This window comes from Falco cherrug, chromosome 2, assembly GCF_023634085.1.
Source record: "Falco cherrug isolate bFalChe1 chromosome 2, bFalChe1.pri, whole genome shotgun sequence".
NCBI classification, from domain to species: Eukaryota; Metazoa; Chordata; class Aves; order Falconiformes; family Falconidae; genus Falco; species Falco cherrug.
Window position 1 is genome coordinate 118146414 of NC_073698.1, and position 23083 is coordinate 118169496.

Consider the following 23083-nt stretch of genomic DNA (forward strand, 5'->3'; position numbering starts at 1 on the left):
TCCCCTAGTATCACCTCCTGTTGGATCAAACTACACCCCCACAAACACTAACGCTGATAAGGAACTTTAATACCTGTAGCCATCTTGTTTGCACAGCATTACTTTAAATCACATGAAGCTACCCTTGAAAGCATACTAAAATTTCATGTACTTGCAACACAACTAGTACAGTCTTTTCTTGCTGGTAAATTCAAGAAAAAAAAAAAGATAAAAATACAAGTTACATAATTACAGACATTTCAAAGTGATTTAGTAATTTTCACTGGCAACCAAAACCATACTTTGGTAAATAAGACACACAACAGCCCAAATTCTAATATATCCCCACTATTCAGCCCTTAACAGCTTAGAAGAATGGCAAGGAAGGCTATGATGCTCAAGTCAGTTCTTAAGATTACTAAATATATTTGTTCCCCCCAAAACAAAGGTAAGTTTTTTAAAACTATGTATATTCTCTTGATGGCCAGAAAACTCCAACTATAGCTTTTTTCTACTTCAAGAGGAGCAGAGGCTGTTAAATGCTACTGGAGACACAAAAAGGACCTATCAACCAGTTTCCTGACCTTTAAGGATGACTTTAACACCAAGGACCTAAGACTCGGGTATCACCCAAGTACAAGGAAACCTCTTGGTTGTGAGCCAACAATCAGAAGACTATACATTACCAGGAAAGCCAATCAGACTAACAGAACAAAGTTAACGCTTTTCTTACCTCAGTTTAAGACGTATATAACCACATACCCACCTGAAGCATAGCTTCCTTCTGTGGTACAGGGAATGCTCTCTCCTCGCATGTGGATGGTTTGTGAGTGGGTGGAAGATCAATCCTGTAGCGAAAAAAGAATGAAATACGACATGCCGTATTTGTGAAGCCCAACTGAATCGTCAGATAGTTACTTTAGCTGCCAAATCCTCCAACACTCAACATTCAGGGACACACACCTCTCAGTCAGCAATGACACACACGAAATACTGTCACGCTGAACACATCCACCACTAGTAATAATTCAGGCACATGCTTTTTGTAGAAAAGCACTGCCTATAACTTGTTATTTATCATATAAGGTGTAAAGTAGACCTCCACAAACTCCAAACTAAGTAGGACTAGGGATTAGTAGTATCTATCATCATTTCTAGGTTATGAGATACAGCTTGAGCAACGCTTACTAATACAGCTTTTCTTTGAAAAGTCTTTGAGAAAGCCTTACAATCAATACACTACATGCAAGACTTCTCTATTGTAACTTTCTCAGTGAAAGCAAATGGTTTTAAAAGAAATAAAACATTTAAGACTAGACATATAAATGTGCTTTAGCTACAGAATTCAAGAGAAATAAACAAGAAAGTGACATTTCAAACCATGTTAGAAATTACTGTTGTAGGAAAACACTTGACTCATCTTGCTCAAGAGATTCAAATTCTGAAACTTATTTTGTGCTAAACGCTGCAAGTTATTTTATTCTATTCCTCATTAGATATATACAGACATGACAGACATTTTCATTTCTCATTCAGTTTAAGTGTTAACTGTATACAGCATGTGTGAAAAGGCTTGCATTTACAGATATTCAAAACATCATCACTTCTTACACGTGTTCCAAACAGGGTCTAGACATCATACACTTTTAACTGACAAAAATCTTTTCAGACTTTTTTAGTTTGCTTGGTTTTGTTTGACTATATTGGATGCTTAAAAGAAGTAACTGCCTGTCTGCGCCAGAGACTTGAAGAAATAACCAACATTCCAGAAAGCGCGCCGAGTCACACATCTGTGGGCGCTTGCTTCATTTTACACACACCCCAGGATAAATCTTAGCAAACCTTCACTGCAGCAAAGCATGGTCAATCTTCTCTCATGTTAGACCTATGGTTATGATAAACTAGCAGTCTGTACCATCAATCAAGACAGATCTCTCCCCTGTCCTCCAGCTCAACTGATGAGTTTCCTTTAAAAAAAACCAACAACTTCTGAAGAGTTAAATAAGATTACCTCTAAAGTCATTCTTAGCTGCCTCATTTCTTTTTCAGAAATTCAAGTGATTTTACATTTTTCTACTCTGAAAACACAGCCCTGAAATTATGACAGCTGAACAGCTGTTAAGTAAACTCAGACATTCAAAATCCTATATAGAACAAACACTTTCTGCATATTGCTTTGTTTCAAAAAAAAAAAAAAAAAAAAAAAGCAACACATACTCACACTTTGTCAAGATAGGATGGCCTTTTTTTCCTTGGGGTCAAGAGCACTGTCACAAAGATGGTGATGATAAAAAGAGCAAGGACTGCTCCAATCACAGCCCCTGCTACAGCAACAGAAGATGTCTGCTTAAATGGCACATCTGCAATGTGATAGCATAGATTACACCTTTGAGAAGTTCACACACTTTCAATACTCAGATAAGCTTTTTCAGCGTTGCCCTGAGAAATGTTTCTTCCTTCCATGACCGAAGAGAAAGCTTTGGCCTGCACTAGCACTCTTGCAGTATCAGGTCAAGTCACCCCATCAAAAAAACTGGTTGAATTAAGAGAACTCATGAATCATATATATGATTTCAGAGATTTCATCGACTACTTTCAATAAATACTAGCTGCATGCTTTTATTTTCAAGTTCAAGGCAAGATTTTTACACTTACATGAGCAAATGAGGTGTTAATTCAAAAAGCTAGACAACTATGGCTTTATTGGCAATCTTTCTTTAAAGTCACTGAAGTCTGCAGAAAGGAAAAAGGGAAACTTAAAAGCAGAGGGAAAAAGAAATATACTACTAGGAGCAATGAACACGTGAACTCACTAATAATCCGCTTACACTTACCAATAAGTAAACCCTAACACCATCATCTCTACGACTTCCTACTTCAAGCTACAAGAAACAGCCACTTTGTAAATAAATTTTAACAGGGATAGAAAAACTTTTTTTTTTTTTTAAAAGCACTTTTAACCTCAGCGTTGTCAAATCCAATGTTTAACAACTCTCATACGGAATTAACACCCTTGTCAGTCTTTAAAGGTCACCCATTTCACTATGCTAGAAATTCAGTAAGTTTTAGATCTCAGGACTGTGAAAACTGCTTGCATACTTTATTTCAGTATCATCAATCTCAGTGTTTCAAGCTGGCATCAACAGGCTTATCAAAATGTTGCACAGTTGGAATAATTCACTTTAGCTTCAACTAAAAATTTTACCTGTAAAATACAGGTAGCATATAGAAATAATGCTCTGATCTATACTGGTTACTGGGTCAGAAAGGTAAACAGAAAAAAGAGTTTAAAATTAACACAGCTCTATACTTGTAATGTATTTCTAATAGTTTACTTCAGCTATTTTCCTTTGGAAATAATCCTGTGCTGTTTCTTGAAACTACACAACCATCCTCTGTTTATTACCAGAGGAAATTTTAAGAGCTTCTTCAACTATATATTCTATTCACACGTCAAAAAAACAAAGCTACGCAGTCTCTTTTACCAATTACTCATCATTCTAATGCTGTTCTGCCTGTATGCTGGACAAAGCCATCTTTTTCTCATCCCTCATTTGGAAAAAAAACCCCAAATAACCCCAAACCAAACCACCTTCCTTCCAATTCAATAAAGGCATCCCTGTCCTCTCACTGCATATGAAGACACACAACATTAGATACATACAGAAATACTCCCCTGGGATCACTTATGCAGGCATGTTTAAGTAGCTTGGGAAAAAAAAAAAAAAAAAAAAAAGAAGAAATCAGCGTTTTGTGTGACTATCTTAAAGTTAAGGCATAAAGACAGATTAACAAGTTGCAGGAAGCTATTTCACTCCAGAAGATTAATGTAACATACCACCCTCAGTGATCTTTGTTCTATTTTACAAAACAGTTTTCTTGGCATAAGCTCCATTTACGTCTGATACCAGCCTACATATCCGTAAGAACAATAATTCCCACTGTCTCCAGCAGAATGGGCACACAGAGCAGTGGAAGGCTCACCTAACCACCGCATTTTAATTGGCTTCAGTTTAGTTTCCACTGGGTGCTCGTAAGTAGGAAAGTTGCAGGGAACCAATATACACTGTTAGGTCCAGAGTACACAAAGATGCTTTGGTCTTCTCATTACACCAGGAGAGTTTGACTTTTCCCTACTGCACTAATTTCCCAGAGTCTTTTTTTCTGGTGAACTCTCCTATAATATTGAAACATCAAAGTATTTTATCTTCATTGAAAGTTCAGCCACTAAATCCCATTTTGGGTGAGATGACAATAGCCTCCCACTTAGTACTGAACACCAAGAAAAATAGCAACATCCCAGAAAGTGCAGTGACATACAGGAACTGAAGTGCAATTACCAGAGAGCTCACTTTCTTTGCTTTTTTTGAATCACGTTGGCAAAAAAGGAGGCACAAAACTTCTATCAGTCTCACCGGAGAAACGATCAGACACCCAGACTACCCCGCCAAGCTGAACAAGCCAGAGAGCACCCGAGGGGCGTGGTGCCAGCTACACAGCATCTTAACCACCAGGTGGTCAGAAAAGATGGGAATCTATTCACTCCAAGAAATATGGTTAAAATAGAGCTACAGTAACTGAAAACAAAACCTGAAAAAATAGTACTTTTTTTAAAAAAAAAAAAAGAATGTGAAGCCTAGACAGTGTATGAGCTGTGCTTAAAGTGAAAGTGTTTGGACAGCACCTATCCCCATTTATCATTCCCAAGGTTCATACTTTTAAAAATAGTTTCTGAAGACACTTATTTTGTAAGCTTTGAGTCTCCACGAAGGCATGCTAAAAAGCCCATCTCGGCCAGCTTACCAACCACTGGTAATGTTATGCTTTTTCATCTCCAATTTTGAGAACGTACCTGTCAAACATTTTTGAACACTACCTATGTTCCAGAATGTAACAAAAAGTTTATTCACACAACAGCCATTTATACTTACAATCAATTCTTTTTACAGCAGACATAATGTACAAAACATTGCAACACGCGTAAGCCCTATCGCTATTATCAACTTCAAAACATTTCAACTTCTTAACCCATAGGAATTAAATATATATATATTTAAAAAACAAAACAATCCACAGAGACAAAAGCAAGATATCCCATGTGGAGAACAGGCTTATGGTTACGTTTATTTCCAAATAACACCATCTTTTAAAGATGATATATCAAGTATTTTTCATTTGAAGAGAGGTATGGTATCTCTATTCCAGAAATAATTTGGATCAGAACCTTCTGCTAGAAAATCTAACTCCTTTCCTTGTGTTTGCACCCAAACTACAGCTACACACAATATAATTTGTTCTTGAGACTTTGGTCAATCATGTTATCAGTACTCTGTTAATCCAAACATGAACTTAAGTTCTTCAGGGATGCTTTTCCATTTGAATTTCAAATAAAGCTGTTGTCTTACTCTTCTTTAAAAGACATGCAGTCATATGCAATCACAGTGTATTGTCTACAACGTTCAATACAACTATTTTTGTGAAGCTCTAAATGCTGTAAAGCTACCAAAGATCTTGAGAATAGAAAAGAACTTCCAGCATGAATGCTCACGCAGCAGCCATAATTACGCAGCCTATTTCAAAGGCAGCAAGGATTTTTCCCTTTCCAGGTTTCAAATACTAATAGCCTTACCAGCTTCATTTTCCTCGAGCTAAACACTTAAAAATGGCACTTCAAAGTATCTACTATTCTAATTATGAATTTATAATTGTTCTGTAATTCCTCTAAAGTTATTTCATTCCTCCCTACATCATCATCAGAACTAGTTTGGTGAACCTGCCCAAGACAAAAAGTAGAACTACTTCAGAAGTCAAATGAGATGCCCTACATACAATGCTGTTTTCAAGAACAAGTTGTTAAATCAGTATTGATCATTTGCAGGGAAAACAAATCCACTGCAGTACAGAAACTGCACAGTTTATTCTAAACTGCTGTTTCACAGATGCTGTAACAGATTCTGTAGTTGCACCATCAGAGAATGTGTTTTCACTATGTGAAGTAGCAATGCAAGTGTGCACTTCCCTAATAATCTGAGATGTTATTTAACCTCTTCAAAGCAAGCGCTATAACTTACTCAGAAGCAGCGTAAAACCGCTGATTTAACTTCTGGTCATAAAAAAATCTAGCAAATGCTTTGACACCTCTTAGCATGCTTAATGTTTATTGGCACCCAGGAAAACAACCAAATTTGCATTAGCCTCCAGCTTCAAAATCTGTTAAGAGTTTTCTCCTTAGTTGTGTCCACTTCTCCAGCTTTCAAATTCAATGCAGGATTCCCACAAAGCCTCAGAAACAGGTCTCTGAAATTGCAGCCTGTGTACTTGCAAGAAAAGTCTGGTATTTGTTAATGAGTTTTGACATCCTGCCAATTACAGGCCTATCTTACTGTATGTACATATACAGACACTAGCATAAGCTTCAGAAATCAATGACTATAAAAAATATTTTTCATCTTATTCAGAGACAAGCCTTTGACCTGTTTACACAGTTACTCCTCAAAATTTTGTTCATAAGTTAACTTCAGTGCAATGACTTTAAGTACATAGTTACAAGAAGGCTCATTAAAATGCTAAGAGGTATTCATTTTTGTGCAGAAAAATCCGAAAATAAAGCTTTGATTCTGCTGTAACTCTTTTTAATTTGTGAAGTATTTGCTATACAGAAGCATTAAGTTTACCATGGATGGTATCTAGATTGGAGTAATTCACTTAATCTGTGAAGTAAAAGCCCCCAAGGATTTTAGTTGATCATTGCCTTAGGTAAACTTCTTTCTAAATCAGAGAGCCAAGACAGCCACTTTTTATTCTTAAACGATTTTCAATGGCAACTTTAATTTAGCCTTTTTTACCTCTGACATAGACCAATATAAGCACTCTGCATTAAAACTCAAATCTTAAACAGTAGTACAGCATTGGGAAAAAAAGCAGCTCAAATACATTTTCCCCAGATTCAATATTTCCATTGTGTCGAGTCACAATATAAAAATGCCCCCCCCCCCCAAAGAAAAAACATCAGTTTCAAAAAGTTTATTCCTCCTCTTGTGTAAGTATAAACAATCTGAAAGTGATCAGCCAACGAAATGAACCGTAGGTACATGTTTAGTTTTCAGTGGTCACTACACATACCACTCCCTCCGAGATATTACCGAGCCATCTATGTGAGAAACAAAGTCTTCTTCATTGTCATCATAACATTCACCACCCATATACTTCATTCCCAATGTTCCACCTTCATAGTAATCCATTGGTCTTTCATAACGTTCCTGGTACCTGTTAATATTGTCTATATTGTTCCACTCAGGTTTTTCAGGGTCTTCTAAATAATCTTTAGATATTAAGCTGTTCATTGGATGCTTTATCTCTTTTTTTATACTGTCAGGGTAAGAATCCACATCATCTGACTGAAGAACATCTATTTGAGACTCTTTCTGCATATCTGATGGTGGAATGTAGTTCTTAGCAAAGTAGTCACCACGGAACGTCCGTCTTCTCCTATAGCAGATAATTCCAACCAGAACACTGACAAGTATGAGGAAGAGCGCCCCACCCACCGCACTACCGATGACGGTACCCCAAGTGTCTTCCTGCATGGCTGGCAAGGTTGATGATGGGAAATCTATTATTCTAGGCTCTGTTGCTAAACCTGTGATGCCATCAGTCGAAGGGTGCCAGGGAACCGTGGGCAGTCGAGTGGTAGTAGTAGGAGGATCTAATGGAAAGAGCAAAGAAGTAGACAAGACACAGAAAAGGCACAGAATGTCAATGCAAGCTAAATCAGTTAAGGGTTTATAAGAAAGCAAAGTTGATGGGTATGTTCTACAAGAATAGTTTTTCATTCTCAAGTTCATGGCACTACAAAAAAAAAAAAATCATACACTTCCCACAGGCTTTGAACAAGCTTTATACATGTGGTTTTGAGCTATACTGCAGCAGGATAGGAAGTATGGGGAGGAAATAAAGTATTTTTTAAAGTAGACATCTTGCCCTCCTCAAAGCAAGGTGATGCAGCTTTTCTGCTCAGATGTCGACTATTCATAGTTCATTTACTTCCCCCATGGAAGAATGCCACCTATTAGGAAAAATCCAAGCAGTCCTTCTATCTTTCCAGGCAGCAGTTAGAAATACTCGATCAAATTAATTGATTATGCCACAGAGTAAATTATTCCACATCAAATTCCCACTTCAAAAATAGTTCAGGGCAGCAAATGCAAGAATGAAAAACTATGAGTTGTGTGCTCAGTCAGCAGCACATGAACTACTGATTTTTAAGCTATTAAGCTATTCTCTCCAAAAACATTTGTTGCATTAATACAATTTACTCCGCTACACCTTGGGATTAGTTAAAGAAGCACAGTTAAAAATGGCATGTATTAATCTCAAAATAACACTTATGTTGAGTAAGGAGCTTTCAGGATTTTAAAATTAAAGGGAACATTTGAAGTAAAAATGATGTCTAGGCATTGTCCTACAAGCAATTTGATCCCTCATGCAGAAAGAAATTTCCGTATCAATTTCTTAATAGAAAATATAAACTGATTCACATCACGTTATGCAAGTAAACAACAGATTGCCAGATACCAAGCTTCTCCAGCACTCAGCTTTTTCCTTTGTTCTTTAGATCTACTGGAGATCACATCTGTATTGAAGACGGGGTTGCAAGTGATGGGCTGATGACACTGAGAAAGCCTCCTGAGATTATCCCAGTCAATCGCAACGTGACATGCAACTTCAGTTTCTATTTCTGTGCCACACTGAAACTGAATAAAACCGGCTTTTTGCCTCACCCAATGCAAGGTAATTTTCAAGTCAGTAAAGCAACAAACACTCAACATGTTACTATAGCTTGAATATTTTAGAGAGAATATTATATGGACGGCCAAGTAGCTCATTATGTCATTTAGTTAAAAGCCCATAAGCAAGATTCATGGAACTACTGCTACTGTATTGCAGAGGCACCCTAAATTTACCACCACAAAAAGCAAAATAGATAGAATTGGAGATTTGTCATGCTTCCAGTTAGTTGACAAGTCATAACTTGAAAGATTCATAAATATATTTAATTTTACTAGTCAGACTGCCATACAATTCTCATACTACACAGAATTGCCACATTTGTCATGATCACTACAAATCATACTTCAGACTGCACCTCACTGCTGAACAGAACATTAAGCTTGACAGAAGTAAGGTTTTACACAGATTTTCAAAGCACAGAGTTATATTACTTGACTATGTAGAAGTGGTGATTTGTTAGGGAGCTATACATAAATGAAATTAATTTGACAGGAGACAGGAAACTGAACAAGGAAGATTCACTACCAAAATGAACAAGAGGAATTCAGATGATTTTAGTAACAAACAATTTAAAGCAAGTTTAATAATTTAACAAAGAAACAGAGATTATGGAATCCTAGTTTACCAGGGTTCCCACATCCCACAAAACCACAGGTCAAGAAGTTAAACTCAAAACCCTCTTCCTTGAAAATATATTTGCTTTAGACACAAGATTTGTTAGATTAAAATACAGTTTCAGGCAGTACCAGCAATATCTTCTTCCAGGCTGTATGTACTTTGGTTTTTTAGACTGGCTTTGTAATTGTTGATCTATTTCCCTCTGATAAAGAGGTCTTAAATCCCATCTTCCACATACACAATACAAAATATGCATTCCCAAGTACGTAGTATTTGCATCCTGGCAAGTTCAACCATCAAACATGTGAAATAAACACAGTGGCAATTACAGTCTATTATTAACATATTAAAATACAAGTGATTTGCAAAACACTTCCTTCAAAACTTCCATTTCATCCACCAGTTGTCAGGTAGTCCCAGTGCATTATCTAAAAGCACTAATTAACATATTAATCTCAAATTCATTGCAAATATAGCATCATTTCAGTGTTCATTTTGAAATAAATTCCTCGAATATATAACCATGAATGCTTCTACTGTCTATTTGTGTCAGGACCTTTTATTGCTGAAGAATAATGAAATCAAAATAGTCCCTCCTTGTTTATACGGCCAGTTACAACTAAGAACATGTAAAGTTAACTTCTGATGTCACCCAGAGCTTTCTGAAAGTAAAGCTAATTTTTTTTTTCCTCTTCCCTGCACCCAAATAGAAAACAACATTAAAACCAGGAAAGCCAGAGTTTCTTACCTCCACTCCACATAATTTTGCATGTAAATCACACCTTAAATACTATCTCCAAATTAAGGAAATTCCACTCTTGTCTGTTGGTGTGAAAGACTATTCTTTCATACCAACAAGCTCTTTAATTATAAGATTTCACATTGTCACTGATATGTGGTTTTGACTTCTCAATGCTTTCCACAGAACATTAAGCACACCACTTTAAGTCAATTGTTTTAAATGACACTTTATTCAAAAAACATTGATTTCCTACTGATTGTTTTTTCCTAGTTTCTTTCAAGGCCTTTGACAATCTTCTACCAAGAAAAGCAAGATTTACTCTCTACTTCAAATAAAACTAATACCTTCTCAAAGCACCATGGTCACTGTACACTGCTTAGTCTTCCCTCTATTACTTATTTCTCAGATGTTTCCCATGGAAGTCAGTACCAACTTTCAAAAGCTTCTGGTATTTTTACTTTTCCCTCAAAGGACTGTTCTTGATAGTTTTCCCAGCTCTTACAATCCAAATAAATGTAGAAACTCTGCTCAAGATAAGTTAAGACATCCAACTACAAGATACGTCTCACATCACCAAACACTACATCTTCACTCCTCAATCCCCCTGCAGTAAAGCCTTGTTCAAATATCCAGGACCCATCTTTGTTCCTATGGGAATTCCAAGCCAACATGAAGCCTAGTATCAGGGATGAATGGACAAAGAGATGGACAAATCATCCTTAGAACCACACCATTAGCTTCAAAATCTTAGGTTAAGTCCTGTCTTGGTGTGCTTACAAGCACACCATTGTAAAAATCAGCTAGAGAATCTATTTTTAAACTACAACCCACTTGGGATTCAGCCCACTTCAAAATATTTCACAGGTAAAGGGACCACCTCTATAGTAATGAAGAAGAAAACTCAATAGCGGCACACACATCCTTTGGCTAAAACGTGTCATTTAAGCATTACAGAAACAAAGTTTTGGAAGGGAAGGTACCTTGGCTAGTAGTTGTGTATTAATACAAAGTAGTTCCAAAAGCCATGACAATGCCTAGTTCTCCCTATTTAAGGCAGGACACAAAGTCTACACTATTCAAGCCCCACACTTCGACTCCCACAATCCTGTCTTTGCCTTCTGCAAGAGAAAGGCCTGCTATCAATGACTTGGAAAGCAGCAGTGAGTTGGCTTCACACAAATTACAAGATACTTCTCTGCAGTTCTCATTTTACCAAGTGAAAAGTGTCTGCCTGTACGTGAACTATGTTTGCACAAAGACATATTTACCTCTGCTTCTTAACTTGCTGCTACTGCTGTATTTCCTTTAGATGCTAAATACCTAAAAATTCAAGTACTTCATAACTATGTAGCCAGGCATTATAAAAACAGCCCTTTCTTCCAACTGCTGAACAGCTTATGGTGCAACAACCTTGTAACAGCAAGGAAGGTAGCCTTTCCATGGAAGAAGGCTTTCTTAATATCTGAGGTTTAATGATTTTGAGATTTATCACAGCTTCTCCAATCATTCCTACTCTAGAGGAGTTGAGTAGCCGTTACCAACACTGCATAACCTTCTCCCCACAGTGTCTTGTATACATGGGTTCTGCATTAGAGTTAAACATTTTGCCTAGGAGTACCTTCAGTCTGTTCCCCTCCATTTTGGCAGCATGATTGAAGAGTGGTTCAAGCCTGAAGGCAACTGACCATTTCTTTCATCAATCATCCTTTTTCCAAGTCCAGTGTACTTTTGCACTTTCCAGTTGGAATTTCCACACACCAGATAGAGTATTTTGGCATTTTTTTTTGACATGAGAAAATATGTTATCATAACCTCAAGCTTGCAAGCAATATTCAGGAATGATGTTGAAAGTTCGAAGCCTGCTATACCAGGCAGCACACAAGTCTGCAGTCAGGGCACTCCCTTTTCCATACAGCAGAAAAAGTGGGTTTTATCACTATCCCTAATACAGCTGCGTATTCACAGTGCTCTCAGAAAAGAGGTCTATATATGAAGAAACAGAAACAGAAGTGATGATCAGCCTGTGCTCTGCTAATGCTGACAATATCCACTCTGCAAGAAGGTGACTGTTCTTAGAAGTCACATCTTCCTAGAATTGCTGCAACTGCTGGCTAAAACCAGCTTTACTTTTAACAAAAAGTCTCCTCCAAAGGCAGGCATTTAAAAAGATGACAGAGAAGCAAGTCTATTTTTATCTTAGTACGAGTCTCACAGGTCACCTCTCTCTCACAAATAAAGAAAGGGGAAGCCTCAGTAAACAACATGAAGGTGAGGGAACACAGAGCCAAGAAAATAAAATTCAGTTCCTTGTTTAAAAAAACCAACCCCTGAGTAAATGTACATAGATGAAGTGCTTTACATATAGAGCTGACAACTTGTTTTGGAAAACCTGTTGCTGTAGGACCAAGTCAGGAATTTCAGCACTTGATCACCTCTGAACTCCCTAAGGAGCACGACTTGCTTTTGCTGGACAAATATACATGCCAAGTTTAACTTTACATCACTGAACAAGTGAAGTGTAGACACCTGTGCCTTTAAAACCAGCATTAAAAAAGGCTCTCGCTTCAAACACCCTATATTTAATATTCCCCTACCTGTATAAAGCTGGATCATCTCCTGTAATGGGAAGCTGGTAAATCTACTATTTAGTCCCCTGTCAACTACTTATCTTATATTTCCTTATTCCACTTCAGGAGTCTTAACATAAAGGTTAGGATCACAGAATTTATTAAAAATACAGCTTTATTTTTCAATAAAGCATGTTAGGACCAAAACCATTTTTTTGTTCATCTTACATTCCAATCCTACAACACATTCCAACTTACTAGCTTTTTTTCCCCTAGCAGTTAAAAATCTTTACAACTACCAGCATCATGACTGTTCAGAAACATCAACTTCATAAATCCTCTTTGACAGCTTCATAATTAACATTTGAAAGATGGTGTGATCATACAGCTTTGACTGCTATCTTCAAAGTTTCAGTTCACATTTTTGCCATGTTTTATACAGTGTAAAATAGGCAAAATAGAAACATAAATTAACTGAGCTATTCTTTTACAGTACAGCAGTGCCATGTTCACCATCACTAGTATCTAAGTATCTAGATAGTATCTGCTCAGTGAAGTCAAACATGAAGGTGGTAAGCAGTTTGACTTAAAAGTTTACTACTGCAGTCTCATTTTCAATACTTCTGACACCAGTCTCCCACGTTCCCCTCTGCAGGGTAACCTGAATGACAATTAAGATGGACATATTTGTTATTTCAGTCACTGATCCATCCTGCATAATTTTAAGGTCATTTCACCTACTTAAAAGAGCCAGTCACACTGAAAAGTTATTCTTACAGTTACAATAAAATGTGCTTACTATTAATTTCTGAAAGTAATACAGGTACTATACTTCGATTGCCTCACCTATCTCATTTTAATCTTATCTCCTAAACACATAAAGTCTATACCAAACTGATTAAAAGCACCATCTATTATCTTCTCCAGGCTATCTAAAAGCCGAGTGCTGGATGCTTGTTTCAGCATTAAACTGATGTCTACGACTTGCCTGAGCATTAGTTGTAGTGATACAGCACCAGATAAGTTGCCTAAAAATCATGTTTATTTTCTCAGATGTTGATCATGCTACATGTCAAAGTTAAGTTCTTTAAAATTGAAATTAATGTCAGCTAAAGTATTTGTATGGCTGCACAAGCATGTATGTCTATTCTGCTTTTTCAAAAATTTGATTCATTTTAGGAAATATATGCGATTTTATAGTTAACCCAGTTTAGTCTGCTATTCTCAAACAAACTGAATGATAGCCTTTTATTTTCATGTATGACAGCCAGGGTAAAAAGCATGAGTTGTAATTACAACACATCATATTCACAGAACTGACAACTTGAGAAGTGGTGGACTTTAACAAACTTCACCCCTCCTTACAGTTACATTGAGGCTCACAACAGAGCTATAAAAACATGTATCATTATTTTCTGGAGGAAACGTATTTGAATATTACACTCCAAGAGAATATTTCATCCTATTTAATGATGATATTTTTGTTGGACTTGATACAATGCAACAGTCTTTGTAATTTTTTTGAGACTGTCACACAGGCAGTTATTCTTCTCCATAAAGGAGGTATTAGAACCAAGCATCCAAAAGTAACTTCTCACAGAAATTACGCTCATATTGATTTGCAGCACTTGTCAGTTTTCAAAGCCAGAACTGTTCACAAATAATTCCAATGTCTCAAACTATTTAGAAGCTCCCAGTTAACAAGGTCATCGACTAATCAGTTAAATAGAGCTTACTGGTTGTCCACAATACCCTGCAGTGCAGTTATGTCAGTCTGACAAACCCAATCCTTTTTTGCGAAGATGCAGATAACCGTCAAATACGAGTTCTAAAAGATGTGGTTTCAAACATTCTGTACCTTCAGTTTTATAATCTTAAGTTTTCATTCTCATCTCCACCCTTACGTCTTCATATGTAGTTTTAAATTCTTGCAAAGAAGTCGTCTATGTTTTTATCCTTTAACTGGACAACATGCACTCTGACAGTTCACATTGTGGAATAACTCATGTCAAGAACTTGCTAAAGAGCATCACCACCACCCAACATAATGAAGTTTTAATTTTCAAGTCTATTATCTTCCTTACAAAATGATAACACATTAGCACTTACTGATCAAGCTAGCTATTAGCTAATTTAGCTGATCTGTTATGGAAATCTGGAGTGCTTTTTCATTTGTATAGCACTATTCACACATACCCTACGTCGTGCTGTTCTTTCACAAAGATGTCATAGTGAAACATTAATTATGTTGTGTTAATAGATATAAGGATGTTTTCCAGCAGCGGTGGTGCTAAAGAGACACACAAATTTACCACACTAAGATCAACAAGAGTTCTGCATAAGATACTTTATAGTTACTGGATATATGCATCCTGAGAAAAGGAGACAATGAGTAGCTGGAATACAACGCACACATACAGATCATAATCCTAACTTCTTTAAAGCAGAGCATCTTTGACATAACTAAACATAATTGTTCCCCTTCCACTAATACGTCTTTTCCAATTTATTACAGGCAAGGCACAGGTTAATGTTATGCAGGTTAACATTGGAAAAAAACCCCAAACTTCATCTACCAAGAGAATATAATCATCTCAGAAGCACTATGTGAACTACCTCAACCTCAAGAACTTCCACTGTACATTGCTGTTACTGAAGCCAGGTCAATCCCAAGTTTTATTGTAGCTCTCAAATCCATACTTTCAAAAGCTCTTCACACAACTGAAAGCCCTTAATATTTTATGCATCAACTGGCTCTTCAGTTTGCTATTTCAATCACTGACCAAAAAAAAATTCCAACTTTTTAGCAAAGACTTACCTAATATGTAGATTGTCTTCTGATCACTTCTCTGACCAAGTGAATTAGTCACCTTACAGATGTAAGTCCCAGTGTAGTTGTAAGTCAATGGGCTGCTGAACTGCAGAGTATTGTTGACAGACAGCAAACCATCAGGCCATTGCCCATCCAACCTAAAACAGAACAGTTATATTCCAACTGTCAATCTTTAGATTACAGTCTAACAGGTTTAAAATGCTATTTGCAATAGTTTAGAGAGTGAGCTTATCCGTGCTCTGACATTGTCAATGGGCTTTCATTGGATATTCTCAGCATTCACTCAACATTCTCAGCATTCACTCAACATTCAGTGCTTAATTTCTGTTCCAAATCCTTTAAATGACAAATCTGCTGGCACTAGCAAACTGTCTACAGATAACACTGCTACAGCTAAGAAAGCATTATCACAAAAGAAATTGGGGGAACAATCCATCTGCAGCTCTAAAACCCAACAGTCAAACCAAGAAGCATTTAGACTGCTGTCAAGATTATCTGTCTGTTCTTTTGCATCCAGTCACAATAAATATTTGTCAGTACATGCTTCATCTATAGGATGTTTCAACTGGGACTTCCGAGCAAGAGTTTAAGCTGTTTCTTCCCTCTCAACATGCCTTTTCTCATTCCCCATCACTTTTCCACCTAAATCACAGCACTGAAACCAAATTCGGTGCTTGGTGATATATTTGGGGAAACAACTGGTTAAAATTTTTTTCCCCATCAACTGGTTTTTCCAAATCTTATTTCCCTCTAGCGTTCTGCATGCGATTGCAGGAACCACCTTGTAAGCTCAACAGGGAAAGGGCCAGGGGCAAAGGCACTGCAACTATCTTAACAGAACTGCCAACTACCATGAAACACCTGTGTAACTTCATACCATTGCATCCCATTTTTACTTTTATCCAAGTATCTATTAACAGCTAAGCAGGACTAAGTCTACACTCAAATGTGATCAGCAGGTGTCCGTATCTTGGAAGCATTTAGCAAGTATCATTTTTTAAGGTAGTATGGAACAGAAAAGCCACCCCGACACTTAAGAATAGGTTCTCAAATAGAAAAAAACCCCCGTGGTTAACAGTAAACGTGATCTCCAGGAAATGTAGGTTCAAGACAACATTCCCTTTGCTTTGCTGACCAAGACTATTGCCCAGAATTGCTTCAGCCACATAAAGTTGATAAAAGTGATTAAGCATGTACTTCATAACTCATAGTAACAGCAGTATCTATTTCAAAAAACATTATACAATTGCCAAATGGTCTGAAAGCTCTATTCTAATGCAATTCACATATATGCAACTTTTTAAAATGAGAACATTAGAACATTACTACCCTAGCAAATACAATGTCAACTTTGCTTTTAGGGAAGATTTTTTGGTGTGGTTGTTCTAGAAGCACCTAGAATTTGAAACCAGTGAAATAGCACACAATTTCAAAGCAGCTAGTTTCTGTTTCCTTAACCACTCAAGTGATCCTTCTTTTGCACAGAACTGAATTCTGCCCCCACACCCCCCGCCTTGCATTTCCTCATTTACCAGTATTTTACAGCTTCTTGGATGGGTTTTGTTGTTGCTCAAATAAGGCAGCACAGTGGTTTTATTCCAGAAAATTAAGCTTATTCTTGTAAAAGTTGGTTCAATTTTAACCTTAGGAAGTTTATAAGTGACCTCTGAAGCTTGAAATGCCTTCAATGTGTGTATTTCTTCTGGAATTGGAAGTAGAGGTCTTATTGATTATTAAACATATGAATTTTTGGCTGTTGCTATCTCACTGATTTTAAGCTAAGCATGGGATAGGAGTGGCAGCCTACTGCAGCATGTATTTTAGTAAACCTACTTTAGAGCTGCCACGCCGTTCGGATCAGAGGTAGCTGCAATACTGACTTAAGATTTCAATGGCTGCTTTTAGGATTGAGTCTGTTACAGTAATGTTTTGTTTTCCTGTGAAACTGCCATCAAGCCATCGCAAACTTATCAATACAACATTCTCAAGTCACATTATGCCTACTGTTCCTACATACCGAATTATATCTACCATCAAGAAGGCAGGGAAATAGATTACAGCTTCACATCAGTAAACATTCCTGTGATTTTACTGACATAAACACTGTAACATAGCTACATATAAATTTACACTGTCCTTCAGAAAGTTATTTCCTTCCAACAAATCAATTTTAAATAGTTAGGTTTCTTTTTTTTCTTCACAGGACAGATTTTGATCTACAGTTGCTTTTATCATCTTCTTCTGTCTCTTACCCAAAATGCCTCCATCACTGTAAAAGCAAAACAGTAAGTTTCAGGGTAGGACCCACCCAAACCATATTCTTACTTAACAGCTGCATTTCATGAATTGTTTTTTTTTTGTTTTTTTATTTTTTTCCAACTGGGGACATATGTTTGAGACAGTTTCCATCATTATGCAAAACATTGCATTTATCTTGTCTTGGCAGCTACTTGAGCGCTATTGAAAAACATGACAAATTCTGTAATTCAGTAAGCAGTATTTGCCATCTCAACTGTAATTTCCAGATTTTAAAATGCAGATATAGAAAAGCCTGCTCAAGTGTTTACAATCTACTTAAGTAATAATGAAACAGAACTAATGAAATAATAGTTGGATCCCTACTAGATTCATTGGGCTTTGCTTTATATACTGCATCATAACAGTTTATTAGGTTAACTACAGTAGGCTTTATCTTGAGTAATGACAAACTGTTCAGGCTTGTAAGTGTACAAGATATGTACTCACCCGTACTCATATATACACACAGCTTGTATCCTCCTTCTAAAGGCTAGATAATACCAATACAATACAAGTCATACACTCCTTTTGTTTTCATAACAGGTGCTTACTGTAAACTAAGAGATTATACCACTGTAAATGATGTGGCAAGCCCCTTTTTACAAATATTTACCTGGTCCACATAAATTCCATAGGTAATGGATTTGCATCAGCATTACATCTGAGCTGAACGTTCTCTCTTCCAATGAACCAGTTTCCATCATAGCCAGTTACTGAAACTTCTGGGGCATCTGACAAAAAAAGATTTAACCTATCAACAGTCACAATACTTGCTTTAAATATGAACTGCATGTAATGGTCAGCTCAGTGGAGCAGAAGGTGGTTTCTGGGTTGTTTGGGGGGTTTTTTTGGTGGTGTGGGCTTTTTTGTTGTTGTTTTGGGGTTCAAAATAAAAACCAACAACAAAATACACTGAGAACACCAATACAGTTCCAAGCCACAGTGTAATATGCAGCAGTGGATTAGATCAGGAAAAGTTGTTTTAATCAGTGCAAGTGTCCCACTGTGTGTTTTCAGCAAACATACCCCACTCTGGGGAAGCAAAAGGACTTCAGAAGAAAAGAATCAGTTTAACATTTGGTTGTGGGTTGTTTGTTTGACTTTTTTTTTTTTAAAGTGAGAAATGGTAATTTAGAGCTACTTCTCACTAAGAAAATGCAGCAAAGGACCAGCAACAGTGTTTTGAGAAGCCAAGTAATTAGGAAAGAATCAACAAGTTCACAGATGCCAGTTAAAAAGTTTAACAGTTATCCCCTGGCATCATAATGTAGAATTATGTTATGGCTCTAAAATGCAAGACCACTTCAGATAAGCCAGAGGGACCTAAATGAAATATTCGTAAACCAGGAAACATAAGAAGCGGTATGATTTGCTATCCATCTGTGCTCCTACAGCAGAGATGGACCAGTAGTTGCAAAAGCTGCAAGTGTAAGAGAAGACTGAAGGAAGCCTAAAGAACAAGACAAAACCTCTGCTGCTCACTTGCTGCTCTGTTGCTACTATACAATTTCATTAAGAGTTCTGAAATATGCCTTAGCACAGATTTCAGACAATAACCAGTTCAAGACCAGCTTGCCCCCTCATTTCACTTCAAATACGAAACTTCATTCTCTTATTCACTCTTTCAGACAGTCACAGGAACAAATAACATTTATTTCCATTTCTGTACCAATGACATTTCTATCTAGAACTTCATTGCAACACTGACAAAATAAACCAGTACTAATGACTACTTCATGCTCAAATAAGTGATTCTTTACTAAACAGAACAAAACCAAAGCCACAAGATATTCTAGTCAAACCAAAAGAGCAACGTTAACTTTTTCCAGCCACCACATTTCTTCTAATTGAGTTAACAGACCTCTGATTTAAGAACTTTAAAGCAGCACACAGCTGGCACAGGATACCAAAGGAAGAACTTGAAAATGGCTAGTTTTGGTCACATATGCATTGTCTAACAAAAAACTGATCACATGCCTAAGGCTTATTTCTCTTAACTGGTTTTAGCTAAGCAGCACTGTAAGCCATCTCACTTTGGGCTCGTGTTTTAAAGCCTCAAATTTAAGCCTGGTACAGGTTTAACTTACATGAGCAATCTGAATAACAAATGTTAGCAGTCTATCTATTACATTCTTGTTTCCTTCTGCAAATTAGACTGGAAAAAGCTTAGCAAGTAATTTGAAAATAACTTACTGACCCCCTAAGACCTACTTTCGACTTGTCATCTCAAACATGAATTTTCATTAGAACTCTTTTTAATACTGCTGAAATTGCAAGGCACTATAAACAGTTTACAGATCAGCTAAGTTTCATTTTGTCTGTAATCTTTTCAATGTTAAATACAAACATGAATAATAATATCTACCCATGAGCCAATACGCAAAACAAACAATAGAAACATAATGGTATTCTAAGCTTTGTTACTAATTTATTTATAATACAGAGACCCTAGGTTTCTACTCCTGTACAGCCTACCTCTTACCGCATGTTTTTCTATCCAGTTCAATTTCCCTTTTTCTCCTCAAGCAATAAGTGCTCAATTACTTCCTGGGGAAGGTATACACCAATCAAGAGGGTGGTTATAAGAAAGATACCAAGCAAAAACTACCTTACAGAATACTTACACTGTATGTCCAACACATGAGGGTATCTTATCTCCTTTTCCAAAGCAGGGTGCCTCACGATACAAGTTATCCGTCTTCCTCTTGCAAATCGTGTAGGGACAATCATATACTGACTTACGACTGTCACAGTTTCATTTGGAAACAAAATAGAGCTGGATTCCATTTCACCAAGACCTCCTTCCCAGTCAATCTCTGCAGCAGGTTTTCCAGTAGCTGCTGTACAAGTGGCTGCTATTGTCCTGTTTGCACCATCTATTAGAGGGTTTGGTCCTTTTGTTAAACTCACAACTGGTTCAACTATGGAGGGGGAGGAAAAAAAAACATTTAAAACAAGAAAGACTCCACATCTTTGAAACTGTTGCTGCGCAAAGGAATTAGACAAGATCTAATCCATTTACAGAAAGCTCATGCTAATCAGATATTCCAGAAGTAAGATCATGTCATAGCAGAGATGACAGCATAGAGCTTTGGCCTGCTGATACTTTTCACCTTTGTCCACTCATTGAAGTTTAATGTTGGTCATTCCCTACATTTAATGCATTGTCAGGGAATTCCAACATGGTCAGATTCAAAACTCCAACTAGTACTCTGGCTGCAGTGCCTGACAATGGACAGCTTAAGATATTAGGTTGAAACTATACCATGATTTTTTATAAAAGCTTAGATTCTGCTGTACTTTCAAGCATTACACTTAAAGTATTAATCTATACTGCCAATTTGTGTCATTTCAAAGCTAATTCATTGATTGTTTTAATACCCTTGAGTTAACAGTACAGCAGTAGAAATTCATTTCATTCCATGCTGAAAAGGACAGTTAACCTCTAAAAATGTATTTATGTACAAACATATATTTTATACGCAATCTAACAGGTACACACAAATATACAACATTGTTTTTACATAAAATTCATATAGGTTTGATATAAACAATTTATTTGTATATGTAAAAAATTCTGCCTATATATGTTCCTGTGAACAAATACCCATAGAAGTAAATAAATAAATAAATAAATAATGAACTCTGTGCTACGCCCAAAACTCAAATATCCAAGTGGAAGGATCTGTAAACCCATTGCTCATGCCAAAATTTTTGAGGCTTAGAGAACCCACCTCCTTCTAAAAGAAGCTGAGTTCCTAATGGATAAGTCTACTGTCAAGAGCCATAGACTGAAAAGCTTTTATTTTTTTTTTATTATTATTTAAGAAACCTCTTTCAGACCTGTTGAACTCCAGTTGCAGCTTAAGTCAGAAATACCGTCTGAAGCTTCAGATACAAACCCAGGGCTTGCTTTCTAGGATGGGCCATTTTTACCCTCAATACTAGAAGATACAGATTTCCAAGTAGCATCCCAGCCTACTACATAGTCCTTGTCTTTTCATCTAATGAGGTTATCAGAGTCCCCTGAAGTGAAGCCATCTCTACACAGCATAACACTTCAGAACCCAGCTCAGTGGACCAGCCCTCACTAATCACAGAGCACCGACAACTCTTGCAACTTCCACAGCTTTCGATACTCTAAGAAAGGGAAGTTTAGTTCACAGACTCTTTCCTAGAAGTTGAAGCTGACCCACATATCTTGAAATGGAGTTCACAACTACCTATACTTTCAAGAGAACTGGGTAACAGTAGCTTCAGCTTGAGTGACTTCAGTGCCAGAATCAGTTTTTGTTTTCTGCTCAGTCTAACACTGCTCATGTCTGAAGGTAGTTTATTATCTGTGTGATCACAGTAAAAGGAAAGGCAACTACTAAATGGATAACCTTATAAAAATACGTTTTCTGTTCTATGCTTGTAAGTGCTTAAAGAATATACCTCATTAACAAACTGAAGGTTGTTTGGGCAGATACTGAGAGCAGACTAGTTTCTACTTGGCTTCTCTGAATGCCTACCCTCTGCTTCGTTAGCGACCCTACTGTACATAAAGCAACAGCGGCATTTTTCCCACTAAGTCCCACATTCACTCTTCTAGATTTGAAGTATCTCCAGAGCTGCTTTCAAAATCTTACTCCCTGCTCTCCAACACTAGCAACAACTAAAACTTTCTGCAATAAGCTTGGATATGTGAATGGATGCACATACCAAGCATCCCATCATCTGAAAAAAAAAAAGTGCCTTTCAAAGCTACTATGGTGAACGTGACATTACATAGCTTGGATATTTGACCCATGTTTTTCCAGGTTTTCTACTTGGAAAAAAAATTACCCATTGTGGTGTTTGGAAAGGTTTTTTGTGGATTCTTGGCTGACTTGGTTTTTATGGAAGTGTAACTTCCATACACAGACTCTTGGAGCAGTCCTCTTTTGTCCCAGGACCATTCAGTGTGCCACACGAATCGTACTGCAGCATGCCCTACACTTTCACTGCTCACTGTAGTGGTGGTGGGGGAACACATGAAGGGGACCAGGAGAACACTGGAGAAGCTGCTTCACCCATTCACTAGAAATATTATGCTCTATTCGGGTCAAATAAAAGATGGTGGAGACAATGTTTAGCTTGGGAAAGGAAGCCACCAATCCCAGAAAGATCCAAAAGCAGAAGCGACCTGCTTCCACAATGCAATAGCTCAAGGGCAGCGGCAGTTTCCCCTATCCCCTTTAAATAATGGGCAAAGGAGAAACTGACTGAATGGAC

The 23083-nt window shown here is 37.1% G+C and overlaps 1 protein-coding gene across 5 annotated transcripts in view; it reads right to left on the bottom strand.

The window, feature by feature from the left end:
* The window catches only part of NECTIN3 (nectin cell adhesion molecule 3), a 69668-nt gene that overhangs the window by 15145 nt on the left and 31440 nt on the right, over positions 1-23083 (bottom strand). For 4 of the 5 annotated variants that reach the window (XM_055701992.1, XM_055701994.1, XM_055701991.1 and 1 more), the window contains exons 3-7: positions 20452-20748; positions 18441-18558; positions 15515-15666; positions 2201-2339; positions 746-827 (exon numbers count right to left, since the gene is read on the bottom strand). In XM_055701992.1, coding sequence (XP_055557967.1) covers positions 746-827; positions 2201-2339; positions 15515-15666; positions 18441-18558; positions 20452-20748 — 788 coding nt within the window. Of the gene's footprint in view, positions 1-745; positions 828-2200; positions 2340-4860; positions 7685-15514; positions 15667-18440; positions 18559-20451; positions 20749-23083 lie in introns of those variants that run through there. The other variant, XM_055701990.1, reaches the window with a different exon arrangement.